This window comes from Coregonus clupeaformis, chromosome 1, assembly GCF_020615455.1.
Source record: "Coregonus clupeaformis isolate EN_2021a chromosome 1, ASM2061545v1, whole genome shotgun sequence".
NCBI lineage: Eukaryota > Metazoa > Chordata > Actinopteri > Salmoniformes > Salmonidae > Coregonus > Coregonus clupeaformis.
This window is the reverse complement of record NC_059192.1, coordinates 60,816,577-60,840,483: the sequence shown is the minus strand read 5'-3', so window position 1 is coordinate 60,840,483 and position 23,907 is coordinate 60,816,577. Positions and strand designations below refer to the sequence as shown.

Below are 23,907 nucleotides of genomic sequence, written 5' to 3'. Positions count from 1 at the left end.
CTGAGGTAGAGGAGGAGGAGGAGGAGGAGGAGGATGAGCTGGAGGAGGGGATACACCTGGGGTGGGAGGAGGTGGGGGCTGGGTACCACTCTGCTGCTGCTGTTGGCAGGTACAGACAAAGCCAGGGTTGGGGAGGGAGGAGGAGGAGATTGGTGGGACAGAGGCTGAGGAGGGGATTGACCCTCCCTTGAAAGGCACTTCAAATCTAAAGCCCTCCTTCACAGGTGATGTCTGTACGGAAATCTCCATCCTCTTCTTCCATGTGTGGTTGACACCCCCCAAGGCCACAGTATTGTCCCTATCCCCACTCTCCTTAGAGTGGAATGCCATCTCCAGAGATGCATGCTGGATTTCCAGTGCTGCAATCTTTATCCTCAAGTCATTGATGGTCTGCTCCAGCCCTGGAATATCACTGCCATTATCCTTTTGTCACAGATTCCCTGACTTTGACGAATTCTGTCAGGAAAAAAGAATTTCAGACCCACTCTTCAAGCAGCAGCAATAAAAAATACAAAACATTGTACATATTAATATAACATAAAGTGATGTTTCGAAGCCCTTCTTGAAGGATGTAAACAGTCAAGCAGGATTACATTAACACTTTTCAAGGAATGTGCTTTCTAGTCCTAGTATACCACATGCTTACAAAAAAATCTATATTTTGAATAATTTCTCAGAGTTAAAACCTAGTGGATGTGACATGCCACACCCTGAGTGAAAAGGATAAACACACACAACTGGGCGCGTTTGGTTGCAGGGTTATGGACCATGGTAAGTTGAGAGTAAGGTCAGGGTCAGGGAAGGCCACATGTCTAGACTCCAGGCTTGTAGTTCATGGGTAGATAGAACAGAGATGGGGAGACTCTTCGAAGATTTAACCCACGAGACGATCAAAGTCTCAATGAGCTTCAAAGAGGCAATGTGAAGAGCGCAGAACCCAGAGTTAGATTAACATATTCCAGCCATGTCTATAGTTACTCTACAGTTTGTGTTGAGTTTACAGTTCAAGTATTTTTAAGTGAAGTTCAGGAGACCATTACAAGCTAAAAAGCTCAGCAGGATATGAAGAATTTACCTTCTTCTGACAATGACCTACAGTGGGTATCATAAGTACCCCCTTGGATTTCTTCACATTTTATTGTGTTACTAAGTGGGATTAAAATGGATTTATTTGTCTTTTTTTTGTCAAAGGTCTACACAATATACTATGTAATGTCAAAGTGAAAACAAATCTAAAAAATGGAACACTAATATCGGTTGATTAGATAGTCGTATTCTTTCCAAATTCTTTAAGCTCTGTCAATGTGTTGGGGTTCATGGCTAGACAGCAATTTTCAAGTCTGGCAATAGATTTTCAAGCAGATTGAAGTCAAAATGGTAACTTGGCCACTAAGGAACATTCACTGTCTTCTTTGTAAGCAACTCCAGTGTAGATTTGTCCTTGTGTTGTAGGTTATTGTCCTGCTGAAAGGTGAATTCCTCTCCCAGTGTCTGGTGTAAAGCAGACTGAAGCAGGTTTTCCTCTAGGATTTTGCCTGTGCTTAACTCCATCCCATTTCTTTTTATCCTGAAAAACTCCTCAGTCTTTGCCAATGTCAAGCATACCTATAACAAGATGCAGCCACCACCATGCTTGGAAATAAGGAGGTGATGTGTTGTGTTGGATTGCCCCAAACATAAGGCTTTGCATTTAGGACATAAACTGTATTCTTTTGCAGTGTTTTCTTGCAGTATAACTTTAGTGCCTATTTTTATTTTGTATATTTGTATTATTCTTTTCACTCTGTCATTTCGGTCATTATTGTGGAGTAACTAAAATGTTGTTGATCCATTCTCAGTTTTCTCCCATCACAGCCATTGAACTCTGTCACAATGGCCTCATGGTGACATCCCTGATCAGTTTCCTTCCTGTCCTGCAGCTCAGTTCACAAGGACGACTGTATCTTTGTTGTGTCTGGGTGGTTTAATATATCATCCATAGCATAATTTCTAACTTGACCGTGTACAGTGCATTCGGAACGTATTCAGACCCCTTGACATCTTCCACATTTTGTTACGTTACAGCCTTATTCTAAAATGGATAACATTGTTTTTTCCCCTCATCAATCCACACACAACACCCCATCATAACAAAGCAAAAACTGGTTTTTAGAAATGGTATCAAATTTATTATGAATAAAAAATGGAAATATCACATTTACATACGTTTTCAGATGATTTACTCAGTACTTTGTTGAAGCACCTTTGGCAGCGATTACAGCCTCAAGTCTTCTTGGGTATAACGCTACAAGCTTGGCACACCTGTATTTGGGGAGTTTCTCCCATTCTTCTCTGCAGATCCTGTCAAGCTCTGTCAGGTTGGATGGGGAGCGTTGCTGCACAGCTATTTTCAGGTCTCTCCAGAGATGTTAGATTGGGTTCAAGTCCGGGCTCTGGCTGGGCCACTCAAGGACATTCAGAGACTTGTCCTGAAGCCACTCCTGCGTTGTCTTGGCTGTGTGCTTAGGGTCGTTGACCTGTTGGAAGGTGAACCTTCACCCCAGTCTGAGGTCCTGAGCGCTCTGGAGCAGGTTTTCATCAAGAATCTCTCTGTACTTTGCTCTGTTCATCTTTCTCTCAGTCCTGACTAGTCTCCCAGACCCTGCCGCTGAAGAACATCCCCATAGCATGATGCTGCCACCACCATGCTTCACAGTAGGGATGGTGCCAGGTTTTCTACAGACGTGGCGCTTGGCATTCAGGCCAAAGAGTTCAATCTTTGTTTCATCAGACCAGAGAATCTTGTTTCTCATGGTCTGAGAGTCTTTAGGTGCCTTTTGGCAAAGTCCAAGCGAGCTGTCATGTGCCTTTTACTGAGGAGTGGCTTCCGTCTGCTCACTCTACCATAAAGGACTGATTGGTGGCGTGCTGATTGGTGGCAGAGACGGTTGTACTTCTGGAAGGTTCTCCCATCTCCACAGAGGAACTATGGAGTGCTATCAGTGTGACCATCGGGTTCTTGGTCACCTCCCTGACCAAGGCCCTTCTCCCCTGATTGCTCAGTTTGGCCGGGAGGCCAGCTCAAGGAAGAGTCTTGGTGATTCCATACTTCTTCCATTTAAGAATGATGGAGGCCAATGTGTTCTTGGGGACCTTCAATGCTGCAGACATTTTTTTGTACCCTTCCCCAGATCTGTGCCTCGACACAATCCTGTCTCGGAGCTCTACGGACAATTCCTTCGACCTCATGGCTTGGTTGTTGCTCTGACATGCACTGTCAACTGTGGGACCTTATATAGACAGGTGTGTGCCTTTCCAAATCATGTCCAATCAATTGAATTTACCACAGGTGGACTCCAATGAAGTTGTAGAAACATCTCAAGGATGATCGATGGAAAAAGGATGCACCTGATCTCAATTTCGAGTCTCATAGCAATGTAAATATGGTATTTCCTGTTTTTTTTTAAATAAATTTGCAAAAATGTATAAAAGCCTGTTTTTGTTTTATAATTATGGAGTATTGTGTGTAGATTGATGAGGAATCTTTTTTATTTAATATATTTTAGAATAAGGCTATAACTTAACAAAATGTGGAAAAAAGTCAAGGGGTCTGAATACTTTCCGAAGGCCCTGTATTTTAAAGAGATATTCAATGTCTGATTTGTTATTATTACCCATCTACCAATCACTGCCCTTCTTTATGAGGCTTTCAAAAATCTCCCTGTACTTTGTAGTTGAATCTGTGCTTGAAATTCAATACTTGACTGAGGGACCTTACAGATGTTGTACATATGTGGGACAGAGGAAGGGGTTGTCATTGAAAAATCATGTCAATTTCTATTATTTCACACAGAGTGAGTCCATGTAACTTATTATGTGATTTGTTAAGATACATTTTACTCCTGTACTAATTTAGGCTTGCCTAAAAAAAGGGGGTGAATACTTATGCAACAACAATATTTTAGTAATTTAATTTGTATTAATTTGTAAACATTTGTAGAATTTTCTTTTTACTTTGACATTATGGAGTATTTTGTGTAGAACAATAACAAAAAACAACAATAATTAAATCCATATCAATCCCATTTTGTAATTCAACAAAAATGTGAAAAAATCCAAGGGGGGTGAATATGTTTGATACCTGTATAGTTACTATAGGATAAGCCTGACCTCTGTTGGAAGAACGGTAGTAACATCTACATGCTCTGTCAATATACAAAATATAACCACAAGAGGACAGTATTGTATCAAAACCTGTCTGGGCCTGGGTATTCATTCACTTACATTTTTACATTTTAGTCATTTAGCAGACGCTCTTATTCAGAGCGACTTACAGTTAGTGAGTGCATACATTTTTCATACTGGCCCCCCGTGGGAATCGAACCCACAACCCTGGCGTTGCAAGCGCCATGCTCTACCAACTGAGCTACAGGAGGCCTGTACAGTTACAGTTGTAAGAGCAAATAAAAGACCACAAAGATCTGTTATCCTCCTGAGGCACTCACAGTAATTTTCCATTCGGTTGAAAGTGGCGCAACATTTTCAATGTCACACTGTTTGAACAAATGTTCTTCTCTGTAGCTCTGCTTGTGGTGGTACACTACATAAACAGAGTTGATAACATACCCGAGCTGGCTGTGGAGGGGGCCACAGGACCTGGATGTGGCCTGGGGTATGCCCTTCATGGGACTCCCAGATGTGGGAGGGCAGGCCGAAGGTAGCCCAGGTATACAGCTGGTCGTCCTGGGGGAGAGAAGGCAATGAACATGCATTTTTCAGTATGTACTTTTAGATCTACATTTTATTCACAGTAACACAGTACCATATAGTAACACCATATAATAACCAGGTGAATACTACAAGCGATCATAACTGGAACATTTTACATATATCATTTTACTTACAGAACCAGTCAAAAGTATGGACACAACAAAATTCCGTTCCTGTGGCGGTCCTCATGAGAGCCAGTTTCATCATAGCGCTTGACGGGTTTTGCGACTGCACTTGAAGAAACTTTCAAAGTTCTTGAAATGTTCCGTATTGACTGACCTTTATGTCTTAAAGTAATGATGGACTGTCGTTTCTCTTTGCTTATTTGAGCTGTTCTTGCCATAATATGGACTTTGTCTTTTACCAAATAGGGCTATCTTCTGTATACCCCCACTATCTTGTCACAACACAACTGATTGGCTCAAACACATAAAGAAGGAAAGGAATTCCACAAATTAACTTTTAAGAAGGCACACCTGTTAATTGAAATGCATTCCAGTTGACTACCTCATGAAGCTGGTTGAGAGAATACCAAGAGTGTGCATAGATGTTATCAAGGCAAAGGGTGGCTATTTGAAGAATCTAAAATATATTTTGATTTGTTTAACACTTTTTTGTTTACTACATTATTCAATATGTGGTATTTCATAGTTATGATGTCTTCACTATTATTCTACAATGTAGAAAATAGTAAAAATAAAGAAAAACCCTCAAATGAGTAGGTGTGACCAAACTTTTGACTGGTAGTGTACATCATTTAAATTGATTTGGTTTAATTATTCACACAAATAAAGAAAAATAGGCGAGAACAGCACAGCGCACAGACAAAAGGGCAGATATCTATTTAACGTACAGTCATTACCTGACAGACAAACAGGAAATCCATTCATATTTAATCACTTTTTACTTATCTTCAAGGAATACATCAATAAAGCAACCCAGACAACCTATGTCTGTTGATTCCAGTTCAGATGACATCCACCAACAATGCCAAATAGAGAGGGCTTTCACTTTACGATTTGAACCAATTCAAATGTCTACTTTTCAAAAGTGAGGTAAGGTACTGTGCTTGCTAAGCACAATACTACCTATTGTAGAATGGAACCTGTGGCAAATTGCAAGAGGCTAAAAGTAAACACTGCCTTCAAAGCCAATCTCATTAATCTGAGGTATGAAAAGTATTCTTGTTAATGTGTATATTTTATTAGTTCCGCTTAGTGCATGAGAGCGTATTCCTTAACAACTGAACAAATTATTTTCCTGGGAAATGGTTCCAGTGCAGCAAGCAGTTTCAGCACGGCACAGTAATATGATATTGACTGTTATAGGAGGGGGTCGCAGTTCCGGAACGACCCACTCGGTGTCCTCCTCCAACAACCTTAGGCACCTCCTCACTCACAGTCTGGACTAATCTGTATCCTATTGGTGTCACCTGTGTCTACCTGTTCACCTGTGTATTTATTCCCTCACCTCCCTGTATTCCCTTGCTCAGTTTTGTCTGCTAGTTTCTCGATGCCAAGCAGTACGAATCAGTGTCTGATCGCGAGACGTATGTACAGGTACTTGAGAAGTGTTCTCCCTGTTTCATTGTTGTTTCAGTCGTAGTTAGTATTTTGTATTTTTGCTGTCAGCCTGTTTTTGGAGACCAATTTGCTCCTCCTTTATTTTATTGTGACAAGTCCATTATTTTGTATCCTGGTATTGGGACCACCAGTAAAGATCATTGTTTCACCATCTCTGCCTACTGCCTACTGTCAATCCTGCACCGCACCTGGGTCACACCTCACACCAACCCTTGCAATTGACTACATAACCACATACAATTGGGCAATTCTAAGGGCCCAATTTAGTATGAATCTGAACATATTGTAAATCAATCTGATAATTCAGAGACCATTACATAATGACTATCCATTTATGTAAGAATCTCAAGCCATTCCAACACTGTGCATGTCAAGAGTGTGTGTTTGAGTATGTATGAGTGTGTGTCTACACTTTAGGGAGCAAATATGCAATTTGTTCCAGTCTGAGAGCTGACCTTAGGTATTGCTTTCTCTGTGCAGTCAATGCCAGAACAAAACATTAACCAGAACCACGGCTTTTGCTGAAGCCAGAATCACAACTACAGTACAGACAGAGAGTAAAACATGATCAAAACCTGTCATAGCCTCCTACTCTATCACATCAACCTTAATAAAATGTATCAATATTTTCCCTCTAGAGACAATGCAGATTCACTAGGGAGGGATTATATCTCAGGGAGTCAAACAAGGCTGACTATTTTTACAGGGGTGAGGACAGTGAGGACAGAGAAAGATAGGGAGAGACAGAAAGGGAGAGAGAGAGAGCGAGAGAGGGAGTGAGAGGGAGAGAGAGAGGGAGAGAGAGAGAGCGAGAGAGAGCGAGAGAGAGAGAAAATGAGAGAGAAGGGAGAACAACCGGTGAGAGAGAGCAGCATTGTCAAAAGACACAGGGAGAGGTTGATTCTTTTCAAGCTGAATAATGCAGCTGCGGGTCCAATCCCAGGAACAGTTAGAGACAGTGAGAGGGGACAAAATGCTCTAACCAACCCAGGCACGGTTAGCCTTCTGCTGGGTAAGAGCAGCCTGAGCCCTGGGCACGTGGGGCTCTTATGCAACGCGGTCAGCAGATGTTCTACGCAAGCAGTGTGTGTGTGTGTGTCACAGAATGACTGTCTGTAAGGCATGCATGTGTGTGTGTGTGTGTACTGACTGAAAGCATGTGTGAATTTGTGTGTGCCTGTTTGTACGGTACTATATTTGTGTGTGCCCAGGGATGTTCTGTTTTTCTATGTGAGTTTGTGTGCATGTTATGACTGAGTGTTTGTGACAATGTGTTTATGTATGTGAGTGTATCTAAGGGGGAAGGTGCACAGTGCAGCCAGAGACGAATGCTCATCTGTTCAGACACAAATTCTGCTTTGGTGACTGAGTAAAAGAAAAGCATACTTTGATCACATGGCACACCAAGAAAGGAAACATGACAACCCATTGCCTCACGACACAATGTTCAGTCCCTATGAAGATACTGCAACAGGAAGCACACACACACCCGTACACACTTATACACGCATGCATACACACACACACATGCTAACAGAAAATATAAGACATCTATTTCTAGTTATGAAAAAATACTAACCCGCAAAATCTATATTTGAATCCTCAGCCTAAGAACGTTACAGCTGAGTGGATTCAGCTGCAAGGGACATGTGATAAAAATGGCACTGACAGCGTGCGTTCCTGATGAACTATGCTGGAAATATTATAATCACACACATGAGATTACATCTGTGAAGCGTTACTGGGAAAATTATTTAAACATTTATGAAATCAGCTTTCATATGGTAAGGCTGACCATAGGAACGGTTCTCAACATAATTAAATGCTTAAAGATTCAAACATCCAGATATGGAGATAGAGTAGATAGGTAGGTAGATACTGTAGTTGATACATAACCCAGAATACATTTGTTAACATTAATTATACTCTCATCCAGTGAGCAATACTAGCCAGTTCAGGCTATCAGCCTATGATCAGTGTAATATTTGTTGAAATGGCAGCAGTGAAACAATGTTAGTAAGTAAAGAGTTGGTTCTCACATTAAATGTGGCTGTGACTGGAGTGACAATGTCTTCATGCTGCTCTCTGAAACAATCACTGAGGGGCTGCAGCAGCCCCATGCCCATCATACAACAACACAACCTCTCAGCCTCATCCATTGCTCCCTCCCCCTCCTGCAGACATAGACGCTCCAACAAGGCGTGACCTGGGGGAGAGAGAGAGAGAGAGAGAGAGAGAGAGAGAGAGAGAGAGAGAGAGAGAGAGAGAGAGAGAGAGAGAGAGAGAGAGAGAGAGAGAGAGAGAGAGAGAGAGAGAGAGAGAGAGAGAGAGAGAGAGCGAGAGAGAGAGAGAGAGAGAGAGAGAGAGGGAGAGAGAGAGAGAGAGAGAGAAAGAGAAAGAGATAGAGAGAGATTCAGACAACAGATATCTAGGGATGACACGCACTGTTATGAAGATATAGATACTGCAGATAAAGACATGAATATTGATGAGAGCAGAGGCTTTATCTAGGGTGAGATGTTAGATAACCGATGCAGATTCAGATTCAGCCTTGAGCTTTTGATCTACAGTACATCATTACATGGGGAGAGAGGAAGACGTGCTAATTAGCCTACAAAACGCTGAAACAAAACTAGAAACAGTTTGTATGGATAGTTTTAGCTCCCACATTTTAGTCATTTTAGCAGACGCTCTTATCCAGAGCGACTTACAGTTAGTGCATACATTTTCATACTGGCCCCCCGTGGGAATCGAACCCCTAATCTTGCCATTGCAAACGCCATGCTCTACAAACTGAGCAACACAGGGCCAAATAGTTAATGTATCACTGTGTGTTATTTCATCTCGGGCCTAACAACACCCGTGCCAATATATCCTCCAAACACCGGCTTCTCTGGTATTATCACTTAAATATGGTACTGTAAAACAGTATTGTGTTAGTACTATTATTTTATAAATACAGTGTTTTCAGCTGCTCTGTACAACATCTATTGGTCCTGAGGAGGACAAAAGAGGGCACCTACTTAGAAATCACATGATGAAAATGTATTTCTGCAAATGCCACGGTTTAACCTTCACATTAACAGCTGGCATTTAAACAGTACTGTATAAACCATCAAAATAACAGTATTTATCAGGACCATCCTGGTCAATCAGTCTTAGGAGGAGGGGAGGAATAATCATACCACATTGCTCAGCTTTTTGTGGTATGAAAGTGATGGAGAAGTCGTAGATTATGGGATTATTATAGAGTCATAGATGGTGGAATTATTATAGAAATCACTGTGATATTCTGAAAATCTGTGAACAGGCCTAGACAGAGACAGGGAAGGCCTGATGTTCTAATCCAGAGAGCTCACAATCATGGCATTGTGACCAGAGGAGCTTTTGGTGAGGCGAAGTACTCCCCTACTGATCCATGTTCTACTGGCCGGTGATTCAATTAAAACAGTCATACTATAAATAATCTATAATGCTATTATAAACATGTTATAACTTCAATTAGAAAACGTGAGCCACAGAAAAAAAGTTTGTTTAAATGTCACATTTCCTAATGCAAATAGAGGCAAATGTCAATTACATACCATTAACAACGAAGGAATAAAAATCCAGAAGGGAAAAAAAATGTAATCCCTCGTGACGCTGCAAAGTAGTTTTTACCACGTTGTGATTACGATTGGCTCTTGTTCGCCAGGTAGCAAAAATACATTTAGCAATATAAAATGTATTCTCGTCCTTGCAACGTGTGATGAGGTGATGTCGAAGGAATCAGGCGCAGGAGGGTAATTCACCCCCTTGATGCGCAGCTCCAGCAGCGCGCCGACACCGGCCTCGGGGACGGCCAGGAGGACGCGGAGCAGGGCGAGCCGGATGGCGACGGTGGAAATCCCGCAACAGGGAGGGATCGAGGATATCCCTCTCCGGGACCCAGCACCGCTCCTCCGGACTGTACCCCTCCCACTCCACGAGGTACTGAAGGCCCTCCACCTGACGCCTCGAATCCAGGATGGAACAGACAGAGTACGCCACGGCCCCCTCGATGTCCAGAGGGGGCGGAGGGAACTCCCGCACTTCAGACTCCTGGAGCGGACAAGCCACCACCGGCCTGAGGAGAGACACATGGAACGAGGGGTTAATGCGGTAATCAGGAGGGAGTAGTAACCTGTAAGTAACCTTGTTTATTCTCCTCAGGACTTTGAATTGCCCCACAAACCGCGGGCTCAGCTTCCGGCAGGGCAGGCGGAGGGGCAGATTCTGGGTTGAGAGCCAGACCCGATCACCCGGTACAAAGACGGGGCCTCACTGCGGTGGCAGTCAGCGTTGGCCTTCTGGCGATGCACGGCGCGTTGGAGCTGGACGTGAGCAGCGTTCCACATCTCCTCTGCATGCCGAAACAAGTCATCCACCGCAGGAGCCTCGGTGGAAGAAATGGCGTTAGGTTAATGGAGGATTGTCGGAGAGAGTTCTGGGCATATTCGGCCCATGGCAAGAACACCGACCACTCCCCCGGCCGGTCGTGGCAGTAGGAACGCAGGAACCTACCCACATCCTGATTCACTCATTCCACCTGCCCATTAGACTCAGGGTGGAAACTAGAGGTCAGGTTGACCGAGATCCTCAGATGTTCCATGAACGCCTTCCTGACCCTGGCTGTGAACTGGGGACCCCGGTCAGACACTATGTCCTCTGGTACCCCGTAGTGCCGGAAGATGTGTGTAAACAGGGCCTCTGCAGTCTGCAGGGACGTGGGGAGACCGGGAAGAGGAAGGATGCGGCAGGCTTTGGAAAAGCGGTCCATAACGACCAGGATTGTGGTGTTACCTTGAGAGAGGGGAAGATCAGTAAGGAAGTCAATACACAAGTGGGACCATGGCCGTTGTGGAACTGGTAAGGGCTGTAACTTACCCACTGGGAGGTGCCTAGGTGCCTTACTCTGGGCGCACACCGAGCAGGAGGAGACATACACCCTCACGTCCTTAGCCAAGGTAGGCCACCAGTACTTTCCGGTCAGGCAGTGCACTGTACGACCGATACTTGGGTGACCAGAGGAGGGGGAATTGTGTGCCCAATAGATCAGACGGCCACGGACAATAGACGGCACGTACTGCAGCCCAGCTGGACACTGAGGTGGAGTTGGCGCCCGCTCTATGTCCACGTCCATCGCCCACACTACCAGCGCCACAATGCAGGAGGCCGGGAGTATGGGGGTGTTGTCTATGGGCCTCTGCTCTGTGTCGTACAGCCGTGAGAGTGCATCTACCTTCACGCTCTTCGTACCTGGGATGTAAGACAGAGTCAAATCTAACCGGGTGAAGAATAGGGCCCACCAGGCCTGGCGAGGTTTCAGCCTCCTCGCTGCCCGGATGTACTCCAGGTTACGGTGGTCTGTCCAGACGAGGAAAGGGTGTTTCGCACCCTCGAGCCAGTGCCTCTACACGGTCAGGGCTCGGACAACAGCCAACAGCTCCCGATCACCAACGTCGTAGATCTGCTCCACCGGGCTGAGCTTCTTGGAGAAGAGGGCACAGGGGCGGAGCTTGGGTGGCGTGCCCGAGCGTTTAGATAGGACAGCGCCTATCCCTACCTCGGATGCATCCACCTCCACTACAAACGGTAGTAATGGATCGGGATGGGCCAGTACTGGGGCTGAGGTGAACAGAACCCTCAGGTTTCTGAAGGCCCTGTCAGCCTCAGCAGACCAGCAAAGCCGGGAAGGCCCATCCTTCAACAGAGATGTGATGGGAGCTGCGACCTTGCCAAAGCTCCGGATAAACCTCCGATAGTAGTTGGCAAAGCCAATAAAGCGCTGCACCTCCTTGACCGTGGTTGGAGTTGGCCAATTATGCACGGCTGAAATGCGATCTCCCTCCATCTCCACACCTGAGGTGGTAATGCGGTATCCGAGGAAGAAGATGGACTGTTGGAAAAACAGACACTTTTCTGCCTTGGCATAAAGGTCATGTTCCAACAGTCGGGGCAGCACTTTGCTAACCAGGGACACGTGCTCGGCGCGCGTAGCGTAATACGCCAGAATGTCATTGATGTATACCACTACACCGCGACCAAGCATGTCCTGAAACACCTCGTTCATAAAGGACTGGAAGCATTCATCAAACCGTAGGGCATCACCAGATATTCGTAATGCCCCGTTGTTGTGCTGAATGCTGTCTTCCACTCGTCCCCCTCTCGGACACGCACCAGGTTGTACGCACTCCGGAGATCTAATTTTGTGAAGAAGCGCGCCCCATGCATTGACTCGATCACAGATGGAATAAGGGATAGAGGATAACTATAACGTATTGTCCCTAACAAACCCGGACCCTAATGGTCGACTGTCAAGTGCTCTGATGGGGAGTGGAATGGATAGGGGAACCAATGTAATGCCTAGACTATGTGCAAATGACCTGTCCATAAAGTTCCCAGCTGCGCATGATTTGACCAGCGCCTTACACTGTGTAATCAGGAATGTGGATGTGTAGGGTACAGTGCGCAGCAGAGGACCCATCCTCTAGAGTCTGAAATTCCAGAGCGAAGTCCTGCGCGGTCCTCGTCCCCTGCCTCAGATGGGCCAGCCACTCGCCCGCCTCTCTACCTTCGGGCAGGTGATCGAAGACTGCCCGAAAGAGGCGAGTGAACTCCCCGTAGTTGTCCAAAGCGGCTCCTCCTTCACTCCAGAGCTTTCCCCGAGAGGCAGGAGATGAGGGTGGACACCTTCTCCCGCTCCGATAGAGCCGGGCTGATGTTCGAATAGTATAACTCCAGTTGTAGGAGGAATCCCTGGCAGAGGGTAGCTGTCCCGTTGAAATCCCGTGGTCGGGATATATGGATCCCTCTGGGTGCTGGGGTGTGGGTGGCTGGATCCGGTCCCTCAGCTGTTCCCGATCCATCGCTTCTCCTAAGCTGGCTAGAATTGTTGAATGCTTCCTGACCCGTGCCACGACTCCAGGCATGTGCTCCTCTCCTGCTGACTCCATGTCTGGTGTGTGATTCTGTGATGAGGTGATGTCGAAGGAGTCAGGCGCAGGAGGGTAAATCACAGAATAACAGGCTTTATTCCGCAATTATAGAGTTACGCAGAAATGCGTCAAAACACTCTAGTGCGCATAACAGGCGCACTGGAAATACACGGCACACAGGGAAATATCCCGGTGATACAAAATACACAGAGCTCCACCGAGCTTCACTATCCTCCAAAATAAACAATCACACACAAAGACAAGGGGGCAGAGGGAATATTTATACAGGTACTGATGAGGGGAGATGAACCAGGTGTGTGTAATAAACAAGACAAAACAAATGGAATGATGAGATGCGTAGCGGCAGTGGCGACGAACGCCGAAGCCTGCCCAAACAAGGAGAGGTGACAGCTTCGGAGGAAGTCGTGACACAATGGATGGTTTTTGGACAGGTAATAATAATTCAAAGCTATTTTAGCTATCTAGCAGTGTGATTAAAAGAACATTGCTAAAATGCGATGTTGCTCCTATTTCATGCAATAACCAACACTCTTTAGATACACATACAGTATTATGATGAACAACCTTATCCAAAGGAAAGTGATTTTTTTTGCCTTTAAAGTCACACACATGAACAAACAACAACAGCAGCACCAGCGAAACAGTTTACATGCTAGTGACCTCTGTCCCAATTTAAACTCTGCTGTTGATGTTCTCTGAAACAGATCCATGTCACATGACTGATTACTCAAATAGCTAAACCAGGGCCAGACTGGATAACAAGATGGTCTGGCTGACCGGATGGAGTGATGAACTCATCATCAAGCTTGACAGGTCAAATCCCTGTTGGGAAAAAAGGCATCTAACCACATTATTTACCTCCTTTCTACCAATGTTACTCTATAAGTCATGAAGCACCTCTATGCTCAGTCACTTACCAGAAAAGACATCTTGATAGGGCTCTGTGGTGGTGGTCTGGACACCTCGTCTGGTGCCTAGGGTCAGACTCGCCCCTGGAAAGCCTCTTTCTGACCCCCCATGTTCCTGGAGGTCAGTGGCGGACTCATGCCTCAATCTGAGGCCTTCCAGAACCTTGGTCCAGTCTGCTGAATGACTGAAAGGCCCGGCGATACTGCAGGACCTCTGCCTGGTGGTTCTCCATCTCTGGGCCTTGTGGCCCCCATACCCTGCCCCAGAGCCTGGCTCCATCCTACGGGGGATATGGGGGCTCTGGCTTGGAGAGCCTATGGGTGAGGTCAGCTGCCTGGTGGTGGTCTTCATGTAGGAAGGGTGGATGGGAGGACAGGGCTTGACAGTGGAGGTAGTGGAGGACATCCTTCTGGAAAGAGATCTTTTGGAACTGTAACTCGTCAGCAGAGAGACAGAATAGCTACTCTTTCTCCTGCTCAGGGACCGGAAGTCTCTCCCCCTGTCCCCCTCCTCCTCCCTCTCCACAGTCAGTTCCATGTTACTCACACTTCTGGATGAACCTGAGTCCGGTCCCAACCTGATGCACCTGACCACCTCGATGGTGCTACCCTCCCCATCAAAGCTCTGGCTCTGAGTCAGCTGGGAGGTCAGCACCGGGCTCTCCAGGTCGTCCTGAGTCTCCTAAGCGCTCTCATAGGACATGGTAGTGGAGTTGGTGTCTGGGAAGCTGTAGGTGCTGGTGGTTTTGGGCAGGGGGCTGCCGCTGCTCCTCTCTGTGTCCTGGTCCGCCGAGGGGCCACTGTCGCTTGGTGAACCTAAATCTGACTCCCCCCCAGATGCGCCAGATGCAACACCTCCCTCTGCCTCTGATTGTCTACGCTCAGCACTTTGGTCTGGTCCTGCAGTATCAGTACCAACAGGTGTCTCATCAACCTGTCCCTTGTCCAGGTCTGGCCCCAGAGTGGAGCCTACCTCTTGTGGGTCAGAGGGGTCAGGGGCTAAGGGTTTAAAATCACCATCTGAGGTGGAGGAGGTGATCCCCTCAGCCAAAAGGACAGAGACTCTATCCAGGACCACATCAATGTTCCCATGATTCTCCCTGATAGCCTGCTGGATGTCAGAGAGCAGATCCTCATGCTCAGCCATAGCAGAGTGGAAGCTGTAGAGGTCCCCGTCTGATCCTGAACTGGTCCTCCGGCCCTCGTCCTCTGCCTCCGACGTTGTCAAGCGGCCATGCTCTGGGTCACCATCCGACATCATTCCCAGCTCGTCTGCAGAGAGGCTGCTGTTGACCCCATCAGCCTCCTCCAGCTGGGACCTCTTGCCGTCCAGGATAACCTCCTTGGACAGCCCCTTTGCCTTAGACAGACTCTTCCTGATCTGCATGCTGGAAAACACAGAGCTTTTGGATTCCGATTGAGATTTCTTCTTGTCACCATCTCCCCCTTTGGACTTGACTTTCTTGGAGCTCTCAGGTTCCCTATCCTCGACTCCCCCATCACAGGGGGCATCTTCCCCTGCTACCTTCCTCTGCTTGGCCTCCTGGTTCCCCATCTTCCTAAACAGGCAGACCCCCTTGGCAATCAGGCCATGCTACTGGGGCTGGGGCTGCTGCTCCTGGGTTGTTGAACTGGCTCTCTGGGAGCTCAGCACTAATCCCTGCCTGCTCGCCGGTGTTGCGAGCAGCTGTGAGATTCTGCTGCTGAGAAAAGGCTGACAGGCTCACTCTCTCCCTTCCCCTCCCTCCTCCTATCTGCTTGTTGCAGAATGGGCTGCTGGATGAGCGACCCAGCCAAGCATGTTTAATGCGAGGCTCATCCCCGTCCAGAGAAGGCGGAAGCGTCTGGTGAGGATGATGTTGCTGTTGCTGCTGTCTGCGGAACAGGTTGGTCACACTACTCTTCCTCCTGTCTTTAAAGGTTGTGGTGAAGAAGATCTCCTTCAGGAAAGGTACCTGGGTCTCTATGGTCTGTATGGTCTGCATCCTGACTGCAGGAGGGTACAAGCTGGACAGTCTAAATTAACAACAGAGAGAGTGGAAGTATTCAGTAGCCATTCATTCAGTTTATATTTAAACATAATCTTTACAATCAGATGAAATGCACTTTGTTTTCAATGGAGCCTATAGGTAAGACAGAAGAAAAAAAAAATCTCTAGGCAAAATTCCTATTCAAACTCCCTATCACTTTTTGTCACATAATATAGTCGGACCATAATGTATGCTTTCAAAGTGTCTGCTATTGCCATTATCATTAATCCATCGTCTAGAAAAAAGACTCTGGTTTGTGCTACAACAGCATTATAAACATTTCAAATATCCATTGTGGTTATTAACTCGGTATTTAACCCTGCCTTGTTAATTCTCATGTTTTATTCTCCTGGGTATTCCCTGTACTGTTACAAAGATGTCAGCAGTTGTTTGCGTCATCCGAGTGGGAATATGATTCAGGTAATTCGTTCCAATTTCTACAGCCTACATATCGATTAATAGCTGTGGTGTTTAGTCCGGCCTGCCTGTCTGTGCTCTAGTACAAACCCAGTGAGCTTGATATTACTTTGATCCTAAACTAACACATACCACAGTGACATGATTATGAAATTAATTAAATGTAACTTCACTACTTGAAGTTTCACTTTCCTGATAATTAATTTTAATTGTTCTCTGCATAGTAATAAAACAAAACAACTACATTAGGTCTACTGTATACTGTTCATCCAGTATAGTTGTCACGCCCTGACCTGGAGAGACTGTTATTCTCTAGGTAGGTTGGTCAGGGTGTGAAAGTCTAGGTTTTGTATTTCTAAGTTTGGCCGGGTGTGGTTCCCAATCAGAGGCAGCTGTCGCTCGTTGTCTCTGATTGTGGATCATACTGGGTTGTGGGATCTTGTTTGTGTTTCGGTGAGTTTGGCTTGTTTGTGTATAGCCTTCCGACGTCACGTTTCGTTGCCTTTTGTTGTTTTGTCAGTGTGTATCCAGTTTAATAAACATGTTCGCATACCACGCTGCACCTTGGTCTGACCCGTCTCTCAACGATCGTGACAATAGTCCAACCAATTACATACTTGCCCAGTAAATGGTTATGGCAATTTATCGCCAAGCAACCGTCTGTAGTAGGCTACTGTTTATCTGTTATACATTTTCACAATGGGCCAAAAGGAAAATCTACAACACAGTTTACATGAATAGAGAAGAGAAAGTCAGTCCTTGCCTGAGCTGTTCTCTCCAGTATTGAGTGGAACACAATCAAGTGTTTGTGATCTCCACTGGGCTGCTCCTCTTCCTTCATTTTCATTTAAGTCATTTAGCAGACGCTCTTATCCAGAGCGACTTACAGTTAGTGAGTGCATACATTTTCATACTGGCCCCCCGTGGGAAACGAACCCACAACCCTGGCGTTGCAAGCGCCATGCTCTACCAACTGAGCTACAGGGGACTACACATGAAGAAGTGGTGTTCATCATCACATGTTCTGATTCTGATTCAAAGTGAAAGAAAATTCTAAAAATGTTCCAAATTACAAAAAAATACTAAATGAGAATGTATTGATTCCGTATGTCTTCCCAACTCAGAGTTAATACTTGATGGAAGCACCATTGGCAGCCATTACAGCTGTGAATAATTTTGATTAAGATTCTACCAACCTTGCACAACATTTAGGGCAACATACAGTGCCTCCAGAAAGTATTCACACCCTTGACATTTACCACAGTTTGTTGTGTTAAAGCCTGAATTTAATGTAGATTTTTGTGTCACTGGCCTACTCACAATACCCCATATTGTCAAAGTGGAAATATGTTTTTCTAAATGTTTACAATTTAATAAAAAATGAAATGTCTTGAGTCAATATATATATTCAACCCCTTTATTATGGCAAGCCTAAATAAGTTCAGGAGTAAAAATTTGCTTAACCATTCACATAATAAGTTGCATGGACTCAATAATAGTGTTTAACATGATTTTTAAATGACTACCTAATTTCTGTACACCACACATACAATTATCTGGAAGGTACCTCAATCGAGCAGTGAATATCAAACACAGATTCAACCACAAAGACCAAGGAGGTTTTCAAATGCCTCACAAAGAAGGGCACCTATTGGTAGTAAAAAAAAAAAGAAAGCAGACATTGAATATCCCTTTGAGCATGCTGAAGTTATCAATTACACTTTGGATGGTGTATCAATATATCCAGTCACTACAAAGATACAGGCATCCTTCCTAATTCAGTTGCCAGAGAGGAAGGAAACCGCTCAGGGATTTCACCATGAGGCCAATGGTGACTTTAAAACATTTACCGAGTTTAATGGCTGTGATAGGAGAAAACTGAGGATGGATCAACAACATTGTAGTTACGCCACAATACTAACCTAAATGACAGAGTGAAAAGATGTTCAAAGCCTGTTCAGAATACAAATATTCCTGTTTGCAATATGGCATTAAAGTAAAACTGCAAAAAATTTTGCAAAGCAATTCACTTTTTTTTCTTGAATACAAAGTGTTATGTTTTGGGCAAATCCAACACAACACATCACTGAGTACCATATTTCAAGCATGGTGGTGGCTGCATTATGTTATGGGTATGCTTGTCATTGGCAAGGAAGTTTTGGGGGGATAAAAAGAAACGTAACAGAGCTAAGCACAGGCAAAATTCTAGAGGAAAACCTGGTTCAGTCTGCTTATCAGCAGACACTGGGAGAAAAGTTATCCTTTCAGCAGGGCAATAAGCTAAAACATAAGGCTAAATATACACTGGAGTTGCTTACCAAGACAACATTGAATGTTCCTGAGTGGCCTAGTTACAGTTTTGACTTATATTGGCTTGAAAATCTATGGCTGTCCAGCAATGATCAACAACCAACTTGACAGAGCTTGAAGGATGGTTTTAAGAATAATGAGCAAATATTGCACAATCCAGGTATGCAAAGCTCTTAGAGATTTACCCAGAAAGACTCACAGCTGTAATTGCTGCTAAAGGTCATCAATTTCCCCATTAAAAAATCATATTTTATGAAACAAATAAACATGGAGATAGAAAATGTTCGGCACAAATGATAGTCTTGTTTATTTAGCTTCAGCTGCTTTAGCCCGTGAGAAGGAAGAGAAAAGATGGGATCAACATCATCATTTCACTCAAAACACATGAACACTTGAACAAATACAATTGATGTGATAGGGTACTCTTTTGTATGGCACTGTGCTCAGCTTTCATTTCAATTTAGAGTATCAATTCATCAATCTTATATTCTTTAACATTAGAAACTCTATCAATACCTGCTAAGACTTAGTACATGTCTCTACTTTTTTTGTGCTCCTAAAAGGCCATTAGGTCAATATTGACCCCTGAGTACACTGAACCATCAAGTGTTAGCCTACTGATGAGGTTCTATATTCTTCCTTATAATGTGCTACAATTCACCATAAAACTCAGAATGCCAATGTCACTGCTAACTCACCCTCCGGTTTCTGGAGCTAATGCTTGCCACCCTTCATGGTCAGGCTCTCAGCCTCATCCAGACGGTGCTGCAGGTCCTTGACTGTGAGCTCCAGGTTCTTCAGCCTCTCCAGCTCATTCTTCAGTTCCTCAGCCATCATGGCCGCCTGGAACAGTAGGTAGCACACAGTTCAGAAGATTATCCTGGAGGTTGGGGAATACAAAAATATAATTTCTGATGCAAATTGGACAATTAAGTTGTATTGTGTATTTGACTAGGATCATACATGGTGAACAAATCTCTCTCTATGACATTCTCAAGAAGGGAGTCCTTTCAGATGTTTGCCTGGGTTTTGTAGTCTACTCTACAAGCCACATTATTTCAAGTTTCAAGTTTTTATGTCATGTGCACAAGTACAGTGAAATGCCTTTCTTGCAAGCTCTAAACCCAACAATGCAGTAATCAATAACAACGTGATACTAAAAATAACATAAGGTAGAACAAAAAATAAGAAATAAGAAGAACACAAGAAAATAATTAAGCATACTATGTACAGGGTCAGTCAGTTCCAGTACCATATTTACAATGTGAAGGGATACTGGAGTGATAGAGGTAGACACTGTATGTATAGGGGTAAGGTGAATAGGCATCAGGATATGTGATAAACAGAGTAGCAGCAGTGTATATGATGACTGTACAGTATGTGAGTGGCTGTGCGTGTGTAGAGTCAGTATAAATGTATGTGCATATTATGTGTGTGTGGGAAAATGATGAAGTGAGTGTTTGTGTGTGTGTGTTGAAGTGTCAGTGTGCGTGAGACAGATGTATGTAGGGCCCTGTGAGCATAGAGACAGTGCCAAAAAATATATAGAACAAAAAACAAGGGTCAACTCAACTATTTAGTTAGCTATTTAGCAGTCTTACGGCTTGGGGATAGAAGCTGTTCAGGAGCCTGTTGGTGTCAGACTTTATGCACCGTGGAAGGAGAGAGAACAGTCTATGGCTTGGGTGGCTGGAGTCTTCAATGATTTTCCGGGCCTTTCTTTCACACCGCCTGATATAGAGGTCCTGTATAGTAGGGAGCTCGGCCCCAGTGATGTATTGGGCTGTCCGCACCACCCTGCGTAGCGCCATGTGATCGAGAGTGGTGCTATTGCCATACCAAGCAGTGATGCAGCCAGTCAAGATCCTCTCAAAGGCACAGCTGTATAACTTTATGAGGATTTGAGGGCCCATGCCAAACCTTTTCTCCTGAGGGGGAAGAGCCGCTGTTGTGCTTTTTTCACAACTGTGCGAGTATGTGTGGACCATTTTAAGTCCTTAATGATTTGGACACCGAGGAACTTGAAGCTCCCGACCCGCTTATTTGTCCAGACGTAACTAGTCTGCCAATAAGCCATTAAATGTTTTGTTAACCAAATTCGACACTCTCCCATTGACCGCCATTCAAAAACTCCTCGCTTGGTGAGCAGAAAATAAAATAAAAAAGCAACCTGCTGGAGAAGACAGATTTTAAGCCCAGTTATCCCTCTTGCTTCGCCTCTTCCTCTCTGGTGTGACTCACAAAATTCAGGTAATTACTATAGCTCCCACCTTGGGCCATTCAGTTTAATTTTGTAAATGCCGGATTTCTATTGCAAGATCCATCATTCACCCAAGTTTCATCAAAATTGGGCCAGTGCTGTCTGAGATATCGCGAGTGACTAACGAACTGACAAACGGTTGAACAAACGGATGGAGACCGATCCACAGTTCCATCCCCAATTTCATTGTGGGGGACAATAATGTACAAGTCACATGATAGGAACTGGGAATGTCATTTGACTCTTATTACCTGGGAGTGCAACTGGCCCAAAACAGAGTGCATTGGAGATAATTTGTGGATGTGGACTTATGCTCCTCGCAGATCAAAAGGATTTAGGTCAAGTAAGTAATTCTTTACTACTGATCAAGACAATTCCCACCCTACACCCAAACGAGGGCACTACGTTCATCCACCTCTGGCCTGCTAGCTCCCCTACCTCTACGGAAGCACAGTTGCCGCTCAGCCCAGTCAAAGCTATTCGCTGCTCTGGCACCCCATTGGTGGAACAAGCTCCCCCACGACGCCAGGACAGCGGAGTCACTGACCACCTTCCGGAGACACTTGAAACCCTACCTCTTTAAGGAATACCTGGAATAGTATAATAGTAATCCTTCTTCCCCCACCCCCCATAAAAAATAATCATTGGTGCATTCACTTGCTATCATAAATTGAAGCCCAATTTGTAAGTCGCTCTGGATAAGAGCGTCTGCTAAATTATGTAAATGTAAATGTAAATAACACACCACTGTCTGTGCGGGTTGCTACACAGCCCCCCCCACCACAAAGTCCCTTGTCCCCGAGGGAACAAACAAAGTCTCTGAAGCAACCCGGAGGTCTCCTTTGCCTGCGTGGCCGTGATGGTCGCAGAGTTTCCAGACGTGGAACAGGGGGCTCAGTCCGTGGCAGGGGGCTGCCCCTATGGGGCCCAGGGGATGAAGGCAGGGACATGGGGGACAAGGATGAGGAAGCGGGGAATACAGTCCGTGGCTCAGGGGAACCACACAGTGACACAGGGAGGGAGTGGGTGAGTGGGCTGTCTGGAGCCTTGTCTGCGGCGCCTGGGGGTGGGTGTTTGGGGAATGTCATTGCCAGAGAGGGGAATTGTGGGGGTCCCTGGGGTTTGGGAGAAGAGGCCCCTCTGTATGTGACTAACCTGTCCCGGTGCAGTGCCACCTTTCTCCCCCTGGGAGAAAGCTGCACCCAGTACACAACCTCCCCTACCCTCTCAGGATGCTGCAGGGCCCCACCCAGTGGCTGTCCAACTTGGGCATGTGCCTTTCTTTCTCAGGAGGCTGTAGACCCAGACCAGCTCCCCAGCCACAAAGTGCCTTCCCCGGGTGTGCATGTCATAGTCCCTCTTCTGCCTCACACCTTCATTCACCAGCTGCTCTCTGGAGAAGGTGTGGGCTGTCTCCAGGCGGTCCTGGAGACTCCGGGCATACTCTGGCCCTGGGAGAACAGGAGGGCTATCCAGGGGCCGACCAAACGCCATCTCTGCAGGTGTGCGGATCTCTCTCACCAGCATGAGGAGGGCAGGCGTGCAGGAGGTGGAGCCTTCGACAGCGGAGCAGCATGCCATTTTGAGGATGGAGAGGAGTAGTGGAGGTCTTGTGCATACCCAGCCTCTCATACATGGTGGCAAAAACACGGGACTCAAAGTTTCTGCCTTGGTCGCTGTGGATGGACTCCGCAGCTCCAAACTTGCTGAACATCCCCTCTGTCAGGACGTCGACAATGGTCTCTGCCTCCTGGTCAGGCAGAGCAAAGGTCTCAGGCCATTTTGAGAAATAGTCCATGGCCGTGAGCACCCAACAGTTTCCACTGTCTGTGGTGGGGAACGGCCCAACTACATCCAACTACATCCACTCCCACCCTCTCCATGGGAGCCCTAACTGAGAACTGTTGGTGCTGAGCATGAGAACGGCCTGGAGGGCCCTTTCTCGCTGTGCAGTTGTCACAGCGGTGGCAAAAGTCCTCCACGTCCCTCTTGTGCTGCCCCCAGTAAAAGCCCTGGCGGAGGCGGCGGAGGGTTTTTGTGACCCCAAAGTGTCCAGTCCCCACCCCCCCATGAGTACTCTGGAGCACAGTCTCCCACAGTGCCCACTCTCCTCTCACGTAGCTGGCTCCTTCCTTGCCCACTGTAGCATGCCATCAGCCATTCGCAGTCTCTCAAACTTTAACCACAACCCTTTGGTCGCGGGTGAGAGCGCTGCCACCTCTTCCCACGGTGGCCTCAGCTGCGCCTCTACCCACTGGAGCACTGGCTGTAGGTCTGTATCCCGTCCCTGCTGCTGCGCCCATTAAGCCACGTCGACAGTCTGCAGCTCACAGCAGACAGGCCTGCTCGCCCAACACACTGTGGCAGAGACCCCCTGCACCACACACAGCTCTATCTCACGGCCCTCTCTCCGCTCACAATGGCGGCAGTACAGGGCCGACGGGACATGGCATCGGCGTTGGAGTGGCGTGCCCCTGCCCTGTGCACCACTGTGAAGTCGTACGGCTGAAGCTCTTCCAACCAGCGTGCAACCTGCCCCTCTGGCTCTTTAAAAGACATGAGCCAATGGAGAGCAGAGTGGTCAGTCCTTACAGTAAAGGGTAGGCCACCCAGGTAGTACTTGAAGTGTTTGATGGAAGCCACAACAGCGAAGAGCTCCCACCGGGTGACACA

The 23,907-nt window shown here is 46.0% G+C and overlaps 1 protein-coding gene and 1 long non-coding RNA gene across 2 annotated transcripts in view; both read right to left on the bottom strand.

Moving 5' to 3' along the window:
* The window catches only part of fmn2a (formin 2a), a 68,180-nt gene extending 52,408 nt beyond the window's left edge, over positions 1-15,772 (bottom strand). Inside the window, 4 exon segments of the mRNA XM_045211734.1 lie at positions 4,606-4,722; positions 8,372-8,538; positions 14,227-14,899; positions 15,137-15,772. Of these exon segments, the coding sequence (XP_045067669.1) occupies positions 4,606-4,722; positions 8,372-8,538; positions 14,227-14,899; positions 15,137-15,772 (1,593 nt within the window).
* LOC121571433 lies at positions 40-4,915 on the bottom strand. Its single transcript, XR_006001716.1, has 3 exons — positions 4,884-4,915; positions 4,606-4,722; positions 40-456 (listed from the first exon to the last, which is right to left on the bottom strand). It is a non-coding gene; the product is annotated as an uncharacterized LOC121571433 (long non-coding RNA).
* Positions 15,773-23,907: the final 8,135 nt, after the last annotated feature.